Raw genomic sequence first — 20288 nt, 5'->3', positions numbered from 1 at the left:
CGATGTATTCACATTGATTTTGAATGGACAAATTGTGATCGGTGCGTCATATGATCACCAAGTCACCAAGACAAGAAAGAATGGAAGTGGGCGTGGCCATATAACTCCTTGAAAGTGAACGTTTTTCAAGGCCTTAGTTATTTCATTATTTCTCCAAGTTGAACGGGTGAAAAACTTCACCAGCTTTCCTACGAAGATCGACTGGAACAGCTGAATCTCTTCTCTCTGGCCTACCGTCGTCACCGAGGAGATCTGATATATACCCGGCGCATTCTCCGAGGCGAACTTGGTGAAGACCTGAGGGAGTATTTCATCTTAAATAATGATACTTCGACACGTGGTCACAGTTTGAAGCTATACAAACCGAGGAGGTTACGCATCCATGGTGACGCCACTCTCTCTACCCGTGTAGTTAATAGCTGGAACCGCCTACCCGAATCATGTATCACAGCCCAGTCAGAGGAAAGTTTCAAGAGAAGTATTGACGCAGTGTTTAAAGTCTGAAAGGTGAAACTGCCGACCGCGGTATCGGTACCGACTTCTTTCCGACATTTCAACCGCGGCGTGGTAGCATCCCTTCAACGTCCGGGAAGTGAAGGAGCTGACAAGGGATTCTTCCCTCTGCTTTCTACCTCTCAATGAACAATGAACAATGAACTCAATGAAATAAAAATGTTCTTCAATTTTTTCCCCAAAATACATAAACTAAACTTGTGAGTGAAAATGGACCATCAGGACTAGATTTCCGAGTAACGAGGAATCTTCGCTTTTACGCGACTTATCAAGCCACATCCAACATGGCAACTACGACGCAGCATAATTCTTCAAAGATGCGGAAAGCAGCTAGCTTGTATCCTTGTAAAATTCCAGCGTTCTCTTAAGGGTGACGTCAGCCCCAGCAGCCATTTTGTTAGCTAACTCAGAGGTAGCCGCTGGCGCGTGTGGTATAATTGCGTGCATTGTGCGTAGCAAAGCTCGTATTTCAATTCCACCGTCGTATTTCGAATTTTTGTTTTACTCCAATCTGGTTTGACCATAAAACCGTAGGTAAGGAGATTACGTTTGTATTTGTTGACTGCGAGTCCACATCTAGACTGGACGGTCAGTCATTTCTCAAGCCCTCTCGAGTTTGCTAGCTTCGGTGGCAAGCTAGCTAACTTGTTTGTCGTCGACAAAGGAGATAAGTGACGCATTTCGTGCGCCCCCTCAGCTCAATAAAATCAAACGTTCGAGTATCTCCAGTTGTGTGGGTGTCAACGTTCGATATTCTTTTCGTGTTTCTATTTGCTTCTGGGCGGAGCAAATTCGAGTAACGAACTCAAGCGCATTCTTTTGCGTGTTTAGCTTCCTCGTAGCGAGGTAGCACCAAGAGGCTTCAAGCTGGCTACCGGCCTTTCAGAGAACATGTCCGAGTTGTACATTCGGGTGGCCGAGGATGAGAACGAAGAGCCGATGGAGATCCCCTCGGAGGACGACGGCACGGTTCTGCTGTCGTCGGTTGCGGCCCAGTTTCCAGGGGCGTGCGGGCTTCGCTATAGAAATCCGGAGTCCCAGTGCATGCGTGGAGTTCGGCTTGTGGAGGGCGTCCTGCATGCGCCAGAGAGCGACTGGGGGAACCTGGTCTACGTGGTCAACTACCCCAAAGGTAAGCCCAAGTAGTGGATTTAATGAGAATTTAACAAAGGCCTGCGTATGATACAATTAATCAAAGCTAAACCCTTTATAAACACTATCATAAATGCTAAAAGAAAACATTGAATGTTCCTTTGACGCCAAGGAAGTATGTCAAACTGAGAGGAAGCGTTTAATTGAGCCTGGCTCAGCTTTGACTGATTAAAAAAAAGGGGGCTTTGCTTCCATTTAAGGGCGGTTACAATTTTGGAAGTGTCTGGGTGTCAATTAATGGCAAATGTATCTATTCTTATCCTAATTCTGAAAATACACATGAAAGTACAAATCCAACATGCTACTTAGTTGTACTTTCTGCCATCTAGTAGAAGAGCATGTAAAATGTTGTGCTTGGTACTATACATAACTGACTTTGATAGATGACTAAAGAGGCATAATTAAAGAAAAAACAAATCGACTAAATGAAAATATTTTTGGAGCAGCACAGCGTACTGGTTAGGAGTCACTGTTCTTTAAAGCTGCGCGATATTGGAAAAAAATGTGATATGCCATATGGATTATGAATATATAATAATATTATTGAATATAGCGATATCGTCAGTGATATTTAATGTGTCTAAAGAAATAACTTTCATCAAATGAAGTAATTTTTTTTCATGCAATAAAATAAGCTAGGTATTAGCTAAATGTAATTTCCCCTAGATAATGTTCAACTGTTAGATGGCTATGTGCACTTCAGTTTGCATTCGACTTCTCAAATTCAGATAAAAGCAAACAATTCCACGAAACGAGAAAGTGACTGATCTTTGCAATAGGCCCATAGGGTACGTCGATGCCGCAATATCAATATTTTTTCATTATATTGTGCAGCCCTATTCCAGCTTCATTAGCAGACTTTCTAATTTGATAGGGCATCATTCCATGTCCATTCACACACCCCTCCTAGAATCTCCGCTGGAACGCCTCTTAAAATTATTAGCGCCTTATGATGTAAATTGAAAGAATCTGATGACCAGCTCATCACCAGAGGGTTCCCTCTCCCTGATTTAGAGTTTTGAGGCACTCAAATCTATGCTTTTGGGTCACCCCAAATATCAATCAAGATATAGTTAAGGGACAAAATGACCATCATGCTCATTCTGTGTGGTAGGGCTGTCGCAAACTAATCTTGTTAAACTCGTATATCCTGGCGATTACTCCAACAATTACTTGCGGGATCTTCCCTCACCCCAAAGATGCCCATGCACTGCCTAGTTTACTTATTTATTTTCTTTTTATTGGGGGGAGGATAAAAGGTTAAAAGTGATTAGCATGTGTCTGCGCACTCCAAAATAGATATTTTTCTTATTCATTTTTCTCTAAGCCAATGTCAATGTGCTTGTCAATGACGTTTAGGCTGCTCATCAGGCAAATGGGTGCATTTTGGATGGAAAGCCAACTACTTCATGTTTGGTCATCCTCAAAGCAATGCATTTTCCTTCTTCCACAGATAACAAAAGAAAGATGGAGGAAATAGATGCCGCCTCAGCTGTGAAAGTCAAAAGGGGTTACCAGAAGACATCAGACCTTATTGTCCTCGGCCTGCCATGGAAAACCACAGAGCAAGACTTAAAGGAATATTTCTCCACCTTTGGCGAGGTCATCATGGTACAGGTACTGCAGCCCGTCGCTTTTTATGTCACATATGTGCAGCACTGTGCAAAAGTCTGATGCTACAAAGTTTTCCCCATCTTGTCACCTATTAGCTTAGTATCAGCACGGACATCGGACGTGTACGTAAGTGCATGCGGTAATTTATGTGGACCGGCAACAGTGGCATTTATATTTAAACTTTAGATGAATAAAACTTCTGAATTGATGGAGAAGCTTGTTAATACGAGGCTAACGCCACCCATATAGTATGTCGAAAATGGGAAAGCCCCATGCTGCTAAACCATGTAACCATCCGGAGGTGTTTAGTATGCACAATATCTTCATACTGCAAGAGTTGTACTGGCTCCATTGATCAATTATTTGAACGAAATTACACGGCACCTTCCTCTCATGTACGCAATGCGGGCACGTCTTTGTTGGTGTAGTTGCTGCTTCGTTTGCTTTACCTGCTGCTTTGTGGTCGCAGGCGACTGCACGCTGTATACAACACGCATAATGGCAAGTTGTTGGTTTTTTTTAAACAAATATTTCATGTAGATCAAGATACGTCTGCGGTCTAGCACCTTCCGTTATCGTGCGTTGGTCGTTAATCATATTATAATCGCCTGTCGTCATTATTTTAAAAGCACTAACTTGTAGTTGTCTGTTAAACGTCTGTTGTCGTCACCGACACGGAATGTCCATCTCTGTTGGCTACCTTAACAAATACTTGGAAGCCTTTCCCTCTGTGATAGATACATCGGAGCCAGACTTTGCTTTGTGCCAGCTTGTACTATTGTTGGGGTGGAAATGGCAAATTGTGGTTGAGAAAAACTATTACCAATCAGCAACTATCCTTTCCAGATCAAGAGGGATGCAAACACAGGCAACTCCAAAGGATTTGGCTTTGTGCGTTTCACTGAATATGAAACCCAGGTGAAAGTGATATCTCAGAGGCACATGATAGATGGACGATGGTGTGACTGCAAGCTCCCCAATTCAAAGGTATTGTTTGCACTTCTCAAAAAAAAAAAACACATCAACAAGTGGACTGCTCTCTACTAATGTGTGGTCGTATGTGGATGGGCAGGCAGATGTTTGCGGTGTAAGTCTGTGAATGGATGGAGAGGTGTTTGTTTTACTTTGTGTGACTGAATGGAGCGCATGAGTGACGTTTGTGTATTTGGCGACCAGGCTTTTCCTGACGAGCCCATGCGGAGTCGTAAGATCTTTGTGGGCCGCTGCACGGAGGACATGACCCCCGATGAGCTGCGGCAGTACTTCATGCAATATGGAGAAGTCACTGATGTCTTCATCCCCAAGCCCTTCCGGGCGTTCGCCTTTGTTACGTTTGCTGACGACCAGGTGTGACCGAACAGGCCGTCTATCCGCCCGTCTTTTTTGAAAGGCTGTCGTGACACAGCCACTGGTTTTGTGTCCTCAGGTGGCCCAGGCCCTGTGCGGAGAGGACCTGATCATCAAAGGCGTCAGCGTGCACATCTCCAACGCTGAGCCCAAACACAACAATAGTAGGCAAATGATGGAACGAGGGCGCTTTGGGGCTGGCGGCTTCAGTCAGGCGTACGGCGCTAGTCGCGGCGGGCTGGGCGCGGGCGGAGGGGGCAAGGGCGGGGTCAACTTCAGTGCCCTGGGGCTCAACCCGGCCATGGTGGCAGCCGCCCAGGCGGCATTGCAGAGCAGCTGGGGCATGATGGGCATGCTGGCCAACCAGCAGGGGATGAGCACGGCGGCCGGCGGCACGGCCGCCACCACCCGCGATCAGACGTACGGCTCCACCAGCACCAGTTACAGCAGCCCCACAACAGCCAGCCTGGGCTGGCCGGCAGGCACTAACTCTGCCTCAGGCAGCGGCTTCAGCTCGGGCTTCGGCACCTCCATGGAGACCAAGTCCTCCAACTGGGGCATGTAGATAAGTAGGCGGCAGTTGTGTCGGTATCCTAGGCCAGGGCTCGGGGCCCGCCGTCAAATTAGGAAAAGCGTTTAGTTTGAGGTGTTTGTCAGTTTAGCGTGGCCCTTTGAGACTGTACCAACATTTTCGAGTCCTTGGTCTAGGCTCTTCCGGTAAGTACTATATAAAAAAAAAAAAACACTGCCTTTTTTTTGTTAAGTCAGAATGTGTGTGAGTGACATTAGTCATGAGTGGGTTTAGTTAGCTGCCTTTCAGAAAACCATGTGCATGCGGCGTTGTTTGTAAACGTGCGAGAGTACCACCAGACCGCCAGGCCCTCTCAAGAGGGCTTGATATCCTTGTGTTGTGTATGCAGTGCACTTCTACTTTTTTTTCTGATCTGATGGAAACGCCTTGCCGACCATCTCTCCTGCAGTTAACCAACTGTTTCGCACGCTCCCGGGAGGAAGCGCCTCACTGGCGGCAATGTTCTACAGATCTCAGTATCACGTGTAAACGCTTTGCCATCAACACCACACAAGCTTCACTCTGCATTTACTGTACTCCACGGTGGGTGTCACCTTCTCATTCCTCTCCCTTTGTCGTGGACTTCTTGTCTGAGATCGATGAGTGGGATTTGATGTGGAGCGAGCGAACGAACGAACGAGTGCTACGTGAACGAAGCACGAGTGAGCAGAGACTGCCTGGTTTTTGTTGGATTTTTCTTTTTCTTTTTTGGAAGGGACAAATGCCTGCGAGGGTTTGAAGAAGCTGTGGCTTTGTACGAGTGTGCGCATGTGTCATCCCAAGGACATCGTTTCCCAGCCCAAGTAGTTGGTTTTAGAATGCAAGTGCTAAGACTTATTTGTATCCTTCCAAGTTTCCTCTTGATGTCCAATTCAATGTGAATTGTGTGTCTGCTTGTGTGCTTATCTTTTCTGTGTTATTACCTGGCGACCTCCGTGTGTGGAAATTCGACTGCTGCTGTTTGAGCGTTTGGAAGTGTGCTGACATGGCAAATGTTTGATATGGGCCTATTGAAAGTTTGAGTTTTGAATGAGGGTTTTCTCCCCACCCCCCGTTATGTTTTGTGATTTGAAACTGAAATAAAAGGAGAATTTGACTAGGTTTTATGCACTCTTCACGGTGACTTCTTTTCCTCCAGTCCATTAATTGAACTGCCAACGCTTTAATTCACACGTATAGGGGCCCTCGGACACGGATCGTCGGAACCAGGAGTCACTCACGGGGGGAGTTGAAGACCGCGGGAGAAACCACAATGGAATTTCTACACGAATGCCTTAAATCCAGAAAAAGGATCTTCAATCCCGCCCCGCGAGAAACCTTGGACCCCCTCATGTTTAAGTGGCCCCAAGTCCCACTGACAACCAGTCTAATCTAACATACAGGAAGCCGCCTGTTCTTGTTTTGTTTCGTTGTGAAGTACATTTGGTGCACACAAGTTGAGCATATGAACCGATATTATGGACAAAGGACATAATTTAGTCATGTGGAAAAATAAACGCATTTGAGTTGTTCACATGTCTGTCATTGGAGATGAAAAGCAGATTTATTTGTACTCCACTTTGAGCTCTGTTTATTGTGAGCCCATGTCTGACCGCCTCCATAGCATCATTGTTTATTTTGATAGCTACGCGTTTCATTTGCTGGTGATTCGGTGTCTAGTGAGATTTAGTGCACCCGATTCTGACTGCCTTGTAAATTTCCATGTCAATTTTATTTTAAATTAAGTGATTGCGGAAACGAACGATTCAAGATGGACATGTTCCCTTCAAGGAGATTAAACTTTAAACCTATACTTGCTGTATTTGTTCTGTCACGCTTAATTGTAGTGCATCCTTAAGTGACTTGATATTAACCACTTCAGTGAATGTACTGTCACGTGTTGATTTAAATCCAGACAAGCCAAATGAGAAAGGGTTGGAGTTCGTAGCATTGGCGACATCTATTGGACAATCGCGAAACTTCTCTCTGCACCTGTTTCAATAAACAATTTGATGGGTGTCTAGTCTACCTGTACAGTACGTTTACGTTAAAAAAAAAATATATATATATCTCAATAAGCTTAAAGTAAAAAAATAAATAAATAAAAGTCCAATGCAGCAAATTTGATGTTGCATTTTAAAGCAAGAATCCTACAAAGCTTGTAATTTCGACCTTAACACCTGGTTTAAAATAATTAATTAAAATAAAATCGTCATTTATTCGCAACTGCTGCATCAGCTTTGTGTCAAAATACTTAGGTTGGATACCTCAACTGTGCTCAAGCACTAGCATAGCAAATTTGATTTTTAATAATAATAAAAAAAAAACAGGTAACTGTTAAAATTGCTGAATTCAGAGGAAGTTTTATTATGGATTGATTGATTGATTGATTGATTGATTTGGGCTGCAGTGCTTCTCAAATAGTGGGGCGCGCCCCCCTTGGGGGGCGCGGTGCTATTCCTGGGGGGGCGCGTGTGACCCTGGGGAACAGGCTTTTTTTTTGGCAGTACTAGAATAAAGTGTAATTGCGCCTTTACTACAGCAGGGGGCAGTGGCGCTCTCATTGTTACTTCTGTCACGTTTGCGACAGTGCAACATTTTACGACTTACAAGACAAGTTAGGATAGTCACGGTGGGGAGGGGGGGCGCGAATAGTTTTCTTCTTGCTAGGGGGGGGCGTAACAGAAAATAATTGAGAAGCACTGGGTTAAATAAAGGTTAACCTAAAAAAAAGAAAAAAAAAAAAAAAAAAGTGAACCCTGAACTTTGAACCCGCGGTGACCCCGCGGTGACCCCGTGGTGACCCCGTGGTGACCCCTGGGTGACCTTTGAACCCTGAACTTTCAACTCTAGTTAAAAATCGAAAATGTGCACATGACCCCGTGAACTTTGAACCGACCTTTGACCCCTGGGTGAACTTTGAACCGTAAACTTTGACCTTTGACCCCTAGCTAATTACGTTTTTTTTTTTTTTAAACCGGCATAGCAGAACGATCCATGGTCTTCAGATGCCGCGCTGTCGCCATCTCCTGGTCAGTTAGTGAAATGCTTTTGCTGATGTTTTTTTTTCTCTCAATTAAAACAAATCAATTAGCCAGTTGGTTTTCTTTATTTAATATCTATTATCAAACAAAACCAAATTGTGAATCAGTCACCTAGGCTATAGCAGAACAAACAATCCATGGTCTTCAGATGCCACGCTGTCGCCATCTCCTGGTCAGCTAGTGAAATGCTTTTGCTGTTTTTTTTTCCTCTCAATTAAAACAAATCAATCAGCCAGTTGGTTTTCTTTATTTAATCTCTGATATCAGACAAAACCAAATTGTGAATCAGTCACCTAGGCCAGCGCTTCTCAAATAGTTCTTGGGGGGCGCGGTGCTATTCCTGGGGGGGCGCGTGTGACCCTGGGGAACAGGCTTTTTTTTGGCAGTACTAGAATAAAGTGTAATTGCGCGTTTACTACAGCAGGGGGTAGTGGCGCTCTCATTGTTACTTCTGTCACGTTTGCGACAGTGCAACATTTTACGACTTACAAGACAAGTTAGGATAGTCACGGTGGGGTGGGGGGGCGCGAATAGTTTTCTTCTTGCTAGGGGGGGGGGGGCGTAACAGAAAATAATTGAGAAGCACTGAACCAGTAGGTGTCGGTAATGCGCATTGAAGCTGGTACCACCTAGTGATGTGCATTCCAGTTCTTTTAAGTGAACTGGATCTTTAGAATCAGTTCACGCAAAAGATTCGTTCAAACGAATTGTTAAACGGATCTATTTTTTTTATATATATTTTTTTTACAATTAATAACCATGTAAAGCAATTTGAGTCCAGTCTGGTAGAAGTGCACTGCAATGTAGCAGGCTACTAGGAATTGAGTAGTCTGTTCTGTTAGTCGTCCCTTCATTTAGAACTACACACAAACACTTGGAAATCCTGTGAGTAAGAAGCAAACAAGCTAATTATAAAGGGATTGAAATCTTTATTTAGCCTAGTACAGCAGAGTGCAAAGCTTCACCTTAAATCCAGTGTTGAAATCCAGCCTAAGTTTGACAATGTAGCAACACATTCTATGGCCGGAAAGATACAATTTGCACAACACGTGACTGATACGAGTTAAAATTGCTGTGGTTATACTGGTGGAATGTGTGACATGTCCTCTTTTGTACTCGGTGTGTTTGCCATGTTCTTCTTTGACGTGTACGCCGCTGTTCTTCTTTCTACGCATTGTAGGAGGAAGACGAAACATTTCCACCGTGTCCTGTCCAGTTGGTGTGGATAAAGCGGCCCGGCTCGGTCAGCAGCTCGTACGTGTGAGCCCCAAAGTAATCTCTCTGAGCCTGAACACAACAACAAAACAGCACTGAAAAAAGGCACACATACCAGGGCTTTCACCTCTAATGAACCCGGCCATAGAATTTCTATCGCTTGTCCTCATTGGGGATGAGTGTGATGAAGCATGACAAGAGGCACAGTACAATCTGAACCAGCGGCTCAGCCAATTGTGGGGCACATTTGGACACGTTCAAAGCTACAGGCAAGTCTTCAAAGAACCCAACATACATGAAATTGGAAGCTAGAGTACCCAGCTTTTTTGAGTTGCACATAAAAAACAGAATCAATGTGGTCTACCCCAGTGGAGTTGAGGTATTACCTGGAGGAGGTTGGCAGGCAGCATGTTGTGCCTGTAACCGTCGTAGAAAGACAAAGCGGTAGTGAAGCAAGGCATGGGGATGCCGTGCTGGACGCCTGTGCTGACCGCTCGACGCCACGACACCTAAAAATCAAGTGAGAAATCTTGCTGTGACTGGTAACCATGCCTGCTGAAGGACATCTCTTCAATCAAGAGCAATTTCCTATCTGAGGAGCCAGCCAACTAAATTAATCGATTTATTTCTTAACCATATTAATAAAAATGCTTCTTTCTTGCTTGTTTGTTTCTTTATACAAGAATTGGCACAGGCCGTGCTAAATTTATTCATGTTTGAGATTGTTGGCCAGAAAAGACGTCACTGATGTTAGGCTCGGGAGTATTCGGGGCGCATTTTGTTTTGATAATTCAATCCCCAATCAAATGAGTCACAAAATCCCAGCTCATGTTCAAACAGGCTTTTTGATTTTGAAAGATTGCAATAGTCACTAGAGCCACAATGTCAGAGTTGCTTCACCGCAATCTTGACGCAAAAGCGGAAATTGCTCTAGTGCCAAGCGGGTCTTTGTCAACAAGTGGCACTTCCTCATACCTGACACTCCTGCACAGCATCACTGAAGAAAGAGTCCAACAACAAGCTCTGCAACTCTGCGTCCCTGTCAAAGGCCTCCTTGATTTTGCCAAGGAACACGCTGAAGGGAAGCAAACACACCACTGAGGAATGAGGAACAAATAAAGTGAAGCCTGGTCAAGCACGTTCCTTGTCACCGTTGCCATCATTTCAAATTGTGTGTGTGTTGAAGTGTACCTGCGGATAATGCAGCCTCCTCTCCACATTAGAGCAATGGCGCCGTAGTTGAGGGACCAGCCGAATTCTTTGGCAGCCTGGCGCAGCAGCATGAAACCCTGCGCGTAGGAGATGATCTTGGAGGCATACAGGGCCTGCAAAAACACAACTTGATTGGACTTGACTGCTTGTGAACCCGCGATGATCAAGTCATGGATTGGTTTGGTATTGGTATGTGTTTCCTCAGAGATTGCACGTGCTGTGGAAAATTTAAAATTAACGATGACCGTACCATTTCAAATGGCGAAACTTCTTTTCCTGTAGTACGTTAGTTTGCTTTGAGTTATGGATGGCAGAACAGCACGTGTGCTTAGTACTTGGTTGTACCTTCCTGATGTCCTCCAAGAAGGCAACCTTGTCACCGGTGAACGTGACTCCCGCCGGCCCCGTGAGCCTCTGGCTGGCCTCCACCCTCTCGTCTTTGAGGGAGGACAGACACCGGGCGAAGACGGCCTCTCCTGAGAAGACAAGATAGCTAATCAAGCCCGCATGCACGACTCGGCACACGCGAGGAGGAGCAGGGACAAGGAAGTTGTTTGTATTTCCCGTTAACTTGCAAAACAGGTTATTGAGGAAGCGTGCTATCAAAGAAAAAAGTATGCTGCTACACCGTTGTTCAGATTGCTTCTTACGATTGATGTAGCTCTGAGTCTCGTGATATTATGGGACAAAGTGTGTCACTTCACAACTCAACACAGGAAGCGTACTTTTATTTCTATAGGCAACCCTAGGTACAACCTTGGTTGTTTATGAAAGACGCCATGAGTCAGATGGCCGGCTGACAAATCCCCCTTATGTCACCTGAGATGAGCAGACTGCAGGAAAAGCTTCTTAAGGGCGGACACAAATCAAGCATGTTCCCTGGAAATGGCTCACTAACCTCCTCTAAAGCCAGTCACGCCGCAAGTCTGCAACTACTTTTCATGGGTTGACGAATCGCAAATGAATGGTGAACATTTAGTGGCTGCATTTTTTTATGAATATCATGCTATCTTCTTCTGTGAATATAGTTTTTTTTTTTTTTTTAAATATTGTCCTTTTAAATCCTCACCTATATTTATAATGTCATTGCTAATGATTCATGAATTTCTAGTTCAGTCTTGTTACATTACTGTGTGCGGGTGGCTTAACCTTCCCACTTGCTGATTTCTTTTTTTCCCCCCACCGGTGTGACATGACACATTTGGCAATGATTTGGCAGGTACACGAAAAAGGAAACAAACTACTTCCTTACCGATCAAAGTCACCGGAGTGCCGTATTCCAGGGCTGATATAGCAGTCCACTTGCCCGTGCCTTTCTGTCCCGCACTGTCGCGGATCTTGGGCAACAAATGCTTGCCGTCGGCATCTCGATACTTGAGAATGTTAGCGGTGATCTCGATCAGGAACGAGTCCAACTCAGTCTTGTTCCAGTCATCGAAAGTCTGAGGGGTTGAAAAGCAAAACGGGCAGCTACGGTCCACCAGCGGTGATCAGAAGTGATGCGGTCATATGCGGAAACTCACCTTGGCCATCTGGTCGTGGTCCAGGCCAAGCACGTCCTTCATCAGGTGATAGGCCTCACAAATCAGCTGCATGTCGCCGTACTCGATACCATTGTGAACCATTTTGACAAAATGACCCGCGCCCTCATCTCCCACCTACACAGGGAAGGAGTCTCGCATCATGGCGAAGGCGGCCACACACGCCACGTTCCAAAAGTCAAGAGGAGCCGCTCACCCAATCACAGCAGGGCTCTCCTGTTCCCACTTTGGCAGCGATGCTCTGAAAGATGTCTTTAATGTGAGGCCTTTAAAAAGGAAGCGTAGCAAAAGTGAGGATGGAAGAAGCAAAAATTCATTGTAATGTATCAAATTGTCAAGTGTTCCAAATCGATTCCGGATTCAAACATTTCAAACTCAAATTTGACATTTTTTTCTTCCCTGGCCCACTGTCGAAGTATTTTGAATGAAAGTATTTACTGAAATTATGACTTCAATACAGCATGAGACCGCTCCATGATTTGGCCGTTTACGTCACCTTGATCTTAGAACTGAAAATGTGTGACGTAAACCAATCATTAGTCTCTCATTGGTGGACAATTTCTGTCATCACTGGGTCATTGTCTAATTCTTCTGCTGTTTGTTATACTATATCTCACCAGGCCTCTGGATGTCCTCCTGGCATGAGTGAGGGTCCGTAGCGTGCCCCCTCCTCGCCCCCGCTGACTCCGCTGCCCACAAACAGCATGTTCTTCTCTTTCAGACTCTTACAGCGCCGCTGTGTGATACAAAAGCAAAGAGGCGGTCAAAGAAAATTTGAAGCTGAATCTCTGTGACATGTTGTCTCCTTCTTACAGTCGTGTCTCTATATTCAGAATTGCCGCCGTCGATAATGATATCCCCGGCCTCAAGGAGGGGAACCTGAAGGAGTACAGAAATACAACAAAATCAGCACTAAGTCGAATTCAGGCACTTGTAATATTGCAGAAACCAACCAGCTTGTCGATGAAGTCGTCCACGGCCTGCCCGGCCTTGACCAGCAGGACGATCCTCCTGGGCTTCTTCAGCTTGGACACCATGTCTTTGAGTGACTCTGCGCCAATCACCTTGGAGCCCTTTGCCTCGTTCTGCAGGAAGTCATGCACCTTGGACACAGTGCGGTTGTAGGCGCACACCTATTGAACAGACATCAGGATACATTATTTCCAATGGTGGGAAGTATTTGTTGCTCTACTTGGGTAGATTTTTCAAGTCTCTGTACTTTACTGGAGTAGAGATATCTGTGGTTTCTATTACTTCTATGCATATGATATGAACTCTAGGTTTGTTTTTTTCTTTGAGCCAGGTTATCAAAACAAGTATTGTGTATTACTTTTGTACTTATGAATATTTCAGAGTCCGTAACTATTTGTTGTTAATTAAAGTAGGTACATCAGTGCTTCTAAATTTACCAGAACCTTTTTTTTTTTTTAAATAAATACCTGTACTTCTACTAAATGAGTGTGAACACTTTTGCTACCTCTGCTAATGTATTTCATCCTTAAGTAGTAGGCATCTACTGTACGTTAAGAAAGACTTGATAACTTACGACGAAGCCATGGTCATTCATGTTCATGATGAGGTTTTGGCCCATGACAGCCAAACCAATCAGTGCAATGTCGGCTCTGTGAGAAGAATGGGAAAACGTTACATGGGCTCAAATGAAAAGATAATATTTCTTGGGAAAACATGACAAAATGAAAAGATAATCATTATCGGTTGACTCGCATTGCAACCAAAGCAGAGTAATAAAATGTTCGCTCAAAGAAATGTGTGGTGGCAGAAGGAAGTGGATCTCCTAAAGCTCATCTTACATATACTACCCCGACACTTACTAGCAAACAAGCTAAGCTTCAGACAGTCATTATTTTAAGTAAAATGCAAAAGCCTAGAAAGCAATAAGAATATATATATGAATATCACTACAGCATGAATCTCTGACTACTAGAGGACGGTAGAGAACTTACTCAGGCATTTTGCTTAGTCGCGTTGTTACCGTAAGTTTTCCAAATGACAGGCGGACTGCTTCCTCGTTCTCGCCTCAGTTTAACGGCTCCACCCCACTCCGCCTATTAGCCAATCAAGAACCCTAAAATCACTCGTGACGACAAAAGAAAATTATGATTGGTCCTGAATGCTGGGCAGAGATATCTAGTGTGCTATTGGTGCGATCTGCCGTCACTCCTTGCGTCATTCATTGCGTAAACGAAGAGTTGAGAAATTTAATTTTTGGTGATACGGATGATTTTTTTTTTTTTTTAAATCTCAAGGTAGCCGTATTTGTTTTGCCAGGTTTATTTCTGATATACTATTGTGTCGTTGTGTACACCGTTCATGTACTTTTAGTAGCAATTCAACACCCCCCTCCAAGAAACCCCCAGAAGAGTTACGCAAGTGTGGCATTCAATTGAGTCAATACACATCTTTGTTTGAGCATAATAGCCGACCTTCATCACAAGTTGTTACTTACAATTGCATAACATTCACAGTGAAAAACTTAATAGGGGAACAACTTGGAAAGATGCACCCCGTGATGAGTGGTAGGAGTTTGAGGCCGAAATTATGTCCTGGGGAACGCCATTTAGATCAAACAAAATATCTTGTTTTTCTTCATACATCTTGAGGTTTCACACACTTTAACCCCTTTCTAATAAAAGATCTGGAAAATGACTTGCTCTAATCCATTTATGAGTCATTGCTCTTGGCATTAGGACTTAAAGGTTGTGTTAAGTGTTTTGCACGTCTACATCTTAAACTGATGCAAATTGTTTGACTCAAGGTATGTTTCTGCAAACTGGAAATATTTTGCCAGGTCCGCTTTGCCTTATCTGTACAACTAACTCGACATGAGTTGTGTCAGATGTCATTTAAAGCAAGGAGGTGGGAGTCCCCATACATGGGTATGTAATAAATATTACATTATAAAATATCAGTAATTAATTGCAAATCAAACTTGAGAACCATTAGTACAAGTACGCACTCAGCACTCGGGACCAGACAAACAGGCCTCACTTGTTGCTAGTTTGCACTTTTATTGTTTCCTCGTTCACTAGACAGACCAATGGTGCAGGTTTACCAGACACAGTTATTAGTATATTTGCATGACACAGCTATGCTATACAGCGAATGGATTATAATTATTACAAATACAGTAAACATATTTACATTTTAATTCAAGCTCCATACAACACAGATATTTACAAAATAAGTATGGAAATGAAAGCAAAAGAAGTAATGTACAATGTTAATGTTTGCCTTTTCTATTTGAAACTTGATGACTTGGTGACTCCAAAGAGTTAACTGATAATTGTCAGAGGGAAATCTTGTCCAGTCTAAAAGGCATCAACGGAAATGTGTCAAGGTGACGACAGAAGCACAAACAGTAATTTATGTAATTAGATATCATAAAGTATTTCATATTATAATCCCTGATATAAGATAAAATAAAAACCTAATATGTTTAGAATGTCTGGCTCATACGAGTAGAACGTGAATATGTTTGCAATCACAGGCAGATTTTTACTGGAATCCCTTTCTAATGCAAAAAAGAGAGTATCAATGCAACCAACTGTCTCCAATAGGAAACTATGAACTTCATTTGGTTTCTCCCCCCCCCCCCCCCTTACAAATACTCTAGAAATACAAACATCTTCACAGAACATTCCCCTGCCATGCCACATCATTTGGTTCAAGAGCAACTAAACCGTGCAGATTCTGATCAGTTAGTTGAATGTTTTTTTGTTAGAATGTGCAAAGAACTGCAAACTAATATGTACATTGCAAACAATAAATAGACACTCCAAAGTATGAGAACGCTACAAATTCGCTCCACAGATGGAAAATATATGCTCTGGCAAATAATATAAGGAATGCAAAACGTCTCCTCAAAAAATAAAAGAGAATAATAACAAAAAAAGAAATCCCAAAAGTCATCAGATTCAATTTGTCAACCAGCAGGCTGTCTGACCTGAAGAAAAAATGTTGCTGATGACGTTTGGAATTGCGTCAGTCTATTGGGGGGAAAAATAAAAGCCGTTTTGGCGCCTCTGTTCACCTTCATTTTATGTAAATGTAGTCATATTATACAAGGTGAAACTGCTGGTTGGCTGGCCAGAGTTTAAAATCACCCATCTGTATCAATCACATCATGCTCACATGTCACAACTGAGGCGCCAAAATGAGTTGAGCGGGAGCTCAATGGAGCCAAGAACGCATAGATAGAGCAACTATTCTCCAACAATAGCACAAGTAAAAGTATTTGTGTATTTTGTCCCTTGAATATATCTTCTTTCTAATAACCCTTTTGTGTAACAGCCATCCAGTGTAACCTTGATATGTGCATTTCGGCCCTTGTCTTGCTATAGTGTACACAAAAATAAGGTTAAAACACTAACGCAGCTGGCTCACAAATAGAAACAAATGCCCTGTCACATTTGATAGAAAAAAATAATCCTTATTAAATTGTGATAGCCATAATACAAAACAGGTTAGTAGCAACAAAGAAAGAGCAAATTTCAGATTGTGAAGCAAAAAGGAATAAAACACATGGTGTTGACACATTGACATTGAGTGGATGTTCAACGCAAGCAGTATGCACGCCGTTTCATCCATGAAACGCTGCCCCTTCCTTCATTTGACAACCATGGGAAGCATGCGGAGAGCCAAAAAGGCTCCAGTTTGTTCGGGTGTATCAGGAGTGGGGAACCATTTCGAGTGAAAACATTTTTGTGTATCATTAGCAGTTCATTATGAGCTAGTTCCAGAGGTTTTGCCTGTGTTTAGAATAGCATGCACGGTGCATGAGATTGGCTTCCCACGCCTGAAGTACACGTTCAAACATCCAAAGATGAGCTTCCTGTACGTCCTGCTCATGTGAAAGCCATAATCTCGAATAAGTACCCATTCACAAAGAGATGCCCTACGGCAGGATAACTATGTACACACAATCAGGCTAAAGCATGGAGAAGGTCCATCGCCGTGTCACTAAGTGAGATCCTAAACACGCTGTTTGGTTTCTAAAGGCCATTTGGGAGCAGGAGGGGGCCCTGGCGTCTTAGGACGAGGCATAAACCTGAAGTAACTCTTGTGAAAAAGACTACATTAGCAGCAATTGTTCTTCAACATGTGTTGCTTTGCGCGGAGCAGACGCATCCCTTTGAGACATGTATTTTCCCTTCATGATTTAATCCCATTTTTTTTGTTGGTGTTTCAGTAAGCAATTTGGGTGTTCTCCTGAGGACTGCTGCTGTTATCATGCATAAAAAAACTAAATAAAAACTTGGTGACAAGTCACAAGGGGAGACATTATCAGAGGTGATTGGCAAACAGAAAATGAGTGGCCAGAAAAACGTTTTCGGCAGGATCGTGCACACGGGTAGACTATCACGACATGCTACTGGTTAGAGACTCGAATGACAGCGAAGCAGTGCGAAATGAGACTTTGTCGTGAATAAACCAAACCCTAAAAAGCTGAGGAGGAAGGGAGACAGAAATCGCAAGAAAGGAGACGTTAAGCCACAAGTCTACTTACAAGAGAAAACCGTCAAGAATCACACAACTGATTAATAGGTATTAACACTCGGTATGTTCAAAGGCGTTTAGAAATAATGGAGCTCGTGGTATCCACTTCAGTTCTTGATGAGGCCACTACGCCTCCTCGCCAGCTTGGACCTATGAGGAAACATGGTGAACAATGCAGAGTGTGAGCATTGTCATTTAGAAGTCAAGTGTGACAAAAAGTAAACAAGTGTTGACCTTATCGTCCCCGCAAGGAGAGGGTTAAAGGCGTACAGCCAGTCGTTCATGTCTTTCTCATTGTTGGCCTGCAGAAGGATTCCTCTGTGCTTTGTGCACACAGCAAATGTGTTGGGTGTCTAACAAGAAAACAAGATTAAATAAATAAACAAACAAATGAATACTTTTGTAATGCAAGGCTCAAAATACTAAGTTTGCAGGGCAAAATTTACATTTTAAACCTCATCAAAACACACTGAAAAGCAAAACTGAGAATCAACTGCTGACACAGTATCAAAAAGCTTTGCTGGGATGGAAGCAAGCTCGGTGCTCCCTAGTATGTTGCACCGGAGAGTGAGCAAAGAGCTTCGACAGGCTACTATTCAGTCTACTCTAAACACCTTGCCGAGTCGCTTCAAAGTCAGTGATAAGGAAATGAAGTTCCGTTCCGTTTTTAAATAATTATTTTGTCATTCCTTATGAATGGCGTACCTTGAGCATGGCCTGCTGGTCTTCACTGTATTCCACTTGTGCAGTCGAAAGGTTAAGCACCCCCCGCTCCACAGGGTCCTTGTCGCTGTTATAGATAAAGACGTAAGGCCGGCGCACTACCACAAAGTGCTTCACCCACGAGTTGGAGCGAGGCTCCATGAAGCTCAGGAAACCCTTCTTGGACACGACAGATCTAACAAGGAGTAAAAGTACAAGTTGAATGTCTGCTTTTGTGCATGAGCGATTTGCGACTCTGCGATTTATCACTTCACATAAACATTTCATATTTAGTCAGGGAGTGCAGCAGTTCTCACCCCGGCCTCATTTCTTCAATATCAGGCACCAAGTTGAGGAATTCGTTCTTCCCCGCACGTGCGAGGTAGGATGCCTCCAAGGTGGGAACCATGGGGAAGTTTTCATAATCTGAGCAGGATGGGCTGGATGCACGGGAACAGTTCTCTGGAGTCCTTGGGAAGAAGATCACAAATTTAAAAAAAAAAAGGCTTATGTAAACATGAGCCTGACCCTAATGGAGGTTATTCAAATGTTTCTTTAATCATCTGCTAGCTGCAAATTGAATGACAGATTTACTTCTGCTCTACAGAGCCACAGCGGGAGTCTGAGAGGGAAGGGCAGGTGGAGGAGGGGGTGAGCGTGGCGCTGCTGAAGCTGGTCACCGACATGTCACGTCCCATCGGCGAGATGTCAGAGAGCTGACAGGAGAGACGGACAGTGAAGACAGCGTATACAGTGTGACGTCGCTCTTGTGACGCGACAGTGGTCGTCACCTTGCAGTCGCTGATGCTGTTCACCAACTGGTTGTATTCGCTGTTGAATGTATGAGTCAGGAGACGGAGGCACTACGCAGGAAGCAAAGTGACAATCGTCAACCCACAGCACAGTAACAGATGGAGGCAGTATCCCAAATTGAGGAATTTCCCATCACCTTAGTGGCCAGCTCCTTTTCACGATCAACCAAGCTCTCGATGTCAGCGGAGTCGTAGCCACTGCTCTCGCTGGGTGTGATGGCGCTCTCAAAGGTGGTACTGGAGATCTGCGAGGAGATGGAGGTGGAAGTGGACAGGGAGCCCGAGCTCATGCTTGGAGACAGCAACTCGCTCAGGGACTTGGTGGTTGGCGCCGATCCCACGGGAGCCGATTCTCCCAGTTTGTCTCGCAGTAGGAGGAGGTGGCGGGTCTTCTCCACCTAGACGAGTAAAAGAAACAAGTGAGTTTCAAACACCTTCATAACAGCTAGTATTGGGAGCTTGCTGGTGAATTGAAGTTATAAACAATGTAGGTACTTCATGCAGCTGCTCCATTTTCTCCAGCTCCCATTGGTGCTCCAGGATGAGACTGTCTCCTCTGGGCCTCCAACCTGCCAGGTTTTCCTCGCCACGCACATATGCCACCGATGTGTCCAAGACCTTCCTTCTCCGGCGTTGCATGCCTGCAAACCATGAGCGACATGCTCCGTGAGACGATAACCTTGACAGATGTGGAGATTGTTGCACATCACTTGTACTCAAACATCATCGAGTCACAAAGCTCACCTGGGCTTCCAGAATCGGACATCTTGCACAAACTCAACTCATAGATCCCGGTAACACGGTTGCTGTAAATCAGTAGAGCAGATATGCAATGAGTCTGAATGTCATGTAATCAAGTAGTTTGGTGACTCAAAAACTGTCATGGTGGAGGGACCCCATACATAGGAGACATTTTTCAAAGGACCCAATCTTGGGGCAATTAATGTGCACCAAAAATGCCATGGAAATTATTTTCTCAACATGTTAACCCAAATAATCGGGACTTGTTTGGCTGAAAGGCAACCAATTGAATTTAATGAAATGATCCATCGTTGTTAGCCGACGTTTA

At 44.0% G+C, this 20288-nt stretch overlaps 3 protein-coding genes across 18 annotated transcripts in view; 1 reads left to right on the top strand and 2 right to left on the bottom strand.

The window, feature by feature from the left end:
• The first annotated feature begins 905 nt into the window (after positions 1-905).
• Positions 906-6989, top strand: tardbpa (TAR DNA binding protein a). 7 transcript variants are annotated; one of them, XR_009710434.1, is made up of 8 exons: positions 915-1645; positions 3119-3282; positions 4126-4266; positions 4352-4366; positions 4456-4626; positions 4706-4790; positions 5607-5740; positions 6377-6989. XR_009710434.1 is itself a non-coding variant. In XM_061265412.1 (7 exons), exons 2-7 carry the CDS (start codon positions 1405-1407, stop codon positions 5189-5191), a joined length of 1218 nt encoding a protein of 405 aa, XP_061121396.1. In that variant the 5' UTR covers positions 906-1047; positions 1345-1404; the 3' UTR covers positions 5192-6298. The 7 variants fall into 7 exon arrangements, 5 of the variants coding, with proteins under 5 accessions (XP_061121396.1, XP_061121382.1, XP_061121406.1 ...); XM_061265412.1 differs by lacking the exon at positions 6377-6989 and having other exon boundaries at positions 906-1047; positions 1345-1645; positions 4706-6298; XR_009710432.1 differs by having other exon boundaries at positions 914-1645; positions 4706-5740.
• A 2140-nt stretch (positions 6990-9129) lies between these two features.
• Positions 9130-14242, bottom strand: pgd (phosphogluconate dehydrogenase). The gene is made up of 13 exons (XM_061272652.1): positions 14153-14242; positions 13735-13810; positions 13142-13321; positions 13002-13067; positions 12806-12924; positions 12385-12454; positions 12171-12305; positions 11900-12089; positions 10993-11123; positions 10627-10760; positions 10411-10510; positions 9822-9944; positions 9130-9507 (listed from the first exon to the last, which is right to left on the bottom strand). The coding sequence occupies exons 1-13, from the start codon at positions 14158-14160 to the stop codon at positions 9388-9390; spliced, it is 1452 nt and encodes a 483-aa protein (XP_061128636.1). The 5' UTR covers positions 14161-14242; the 3' UTR covers positions 9130-9387.
• Positions 14243-15197: 955 nt separating this feature from the next.
• kif1b (kinesin family member 1B) overlaps positions 15198-20288 on the bottom strand; it is a 49236-nt gene continuing 44145 nt past the window's right edge. For all 10 annotated transcript variants that reach the window (XM_061272651.1, XM_061272638.1, XM_061272640.1 and 7 more), the window contains 9 exons: positions 19964-20025; positions 19715-19860; positions 19357-19617; positions 19199-19270; positions 19002-19123; positions 18725-18877; positions 18411-18603; positions 17940-18058; positions 15198-17855 (listed from right to left, as the gene is read on the bottom strand). In XM_061272651.1, the coding sequence (XP_061128635.1) occupies positions 17813-17855; positions 17940-18058; positions 18411-18603; positions 18725-18877; positions 19002-19123; positions 19199-19270; positions 19357-19617; positions 19715-19860; positions 19964-20025 (1171 nt within the window). In that variant the 3' untranslated portion in view covers positions 15198-17812. The remainder of the gene's footprint in view (positions 17856-17939; positions 18059-18410; positions 18604-18724; positions 18878-19001; positions 19124-19198; positions 19271-19356; positions 19618-19714; positions 19861-19963; positions 20026-20288) is intronic.

This window comes from Syngnathus typhle, linkage group LG2 (genome assembly GCF_033458585.1).
Source record: "Syngnathus typhle isolate RoL2023-S1 ecotype Sweden linkage group LG2, RoL_Styp_1.0, whole genome shotgun sequence".
Lineage (NCBI taxonomy): Eukaryota > Metazoa > Chordata > Actinopteri > Syngnathiformes > Syngnathidae > Syngnathus > Syngnathus typhle.
The sequence above is the reverse complement of the archived record's forward strand: the minus strand, read 5'-3'. Positions and strand labels throughout refer to the sequence as shown.

Coding starts and splice junctions, on each gene's coding strand:
- tardbpa (XM_061265412.1), top strand. CDS start 1,405: ATGTCCGAGTTGTACATTCGGGTGGCCGAGGATGAGAACGAAGAGCCG. Junction 1,646..3,118: donor CGTGGTCAACTACCCCAAAG/GTAAGCCCAAGT, acceptor CTTCTTCCACAG/ATAACAAAAGAAAGATGGAG. Junction 4,627..4,705: donor TTACGTTTGCTGACGACCAG/GTGTGACCGAAC, acceptor TTGTGTCCTCAG/GTGGCCCAGGCCCTGTGCGG.
- pgd (XM_061272652.1), bottom strand. Junction 13,322..13,734: donor TGAATGACCATGGCTTCGTC/GTAAGTTATCAA, acceptor TCTGTTCAATAG/GTGTGCGCCTACAACCGCAC. Junction 13,068..13,141: donor ACGACTTCATCGACAAGCTG/GTTGGTTTCTGC, acceptor GTACTCCTTCAG/GTTCCCCTCCTTGAGGCCGG.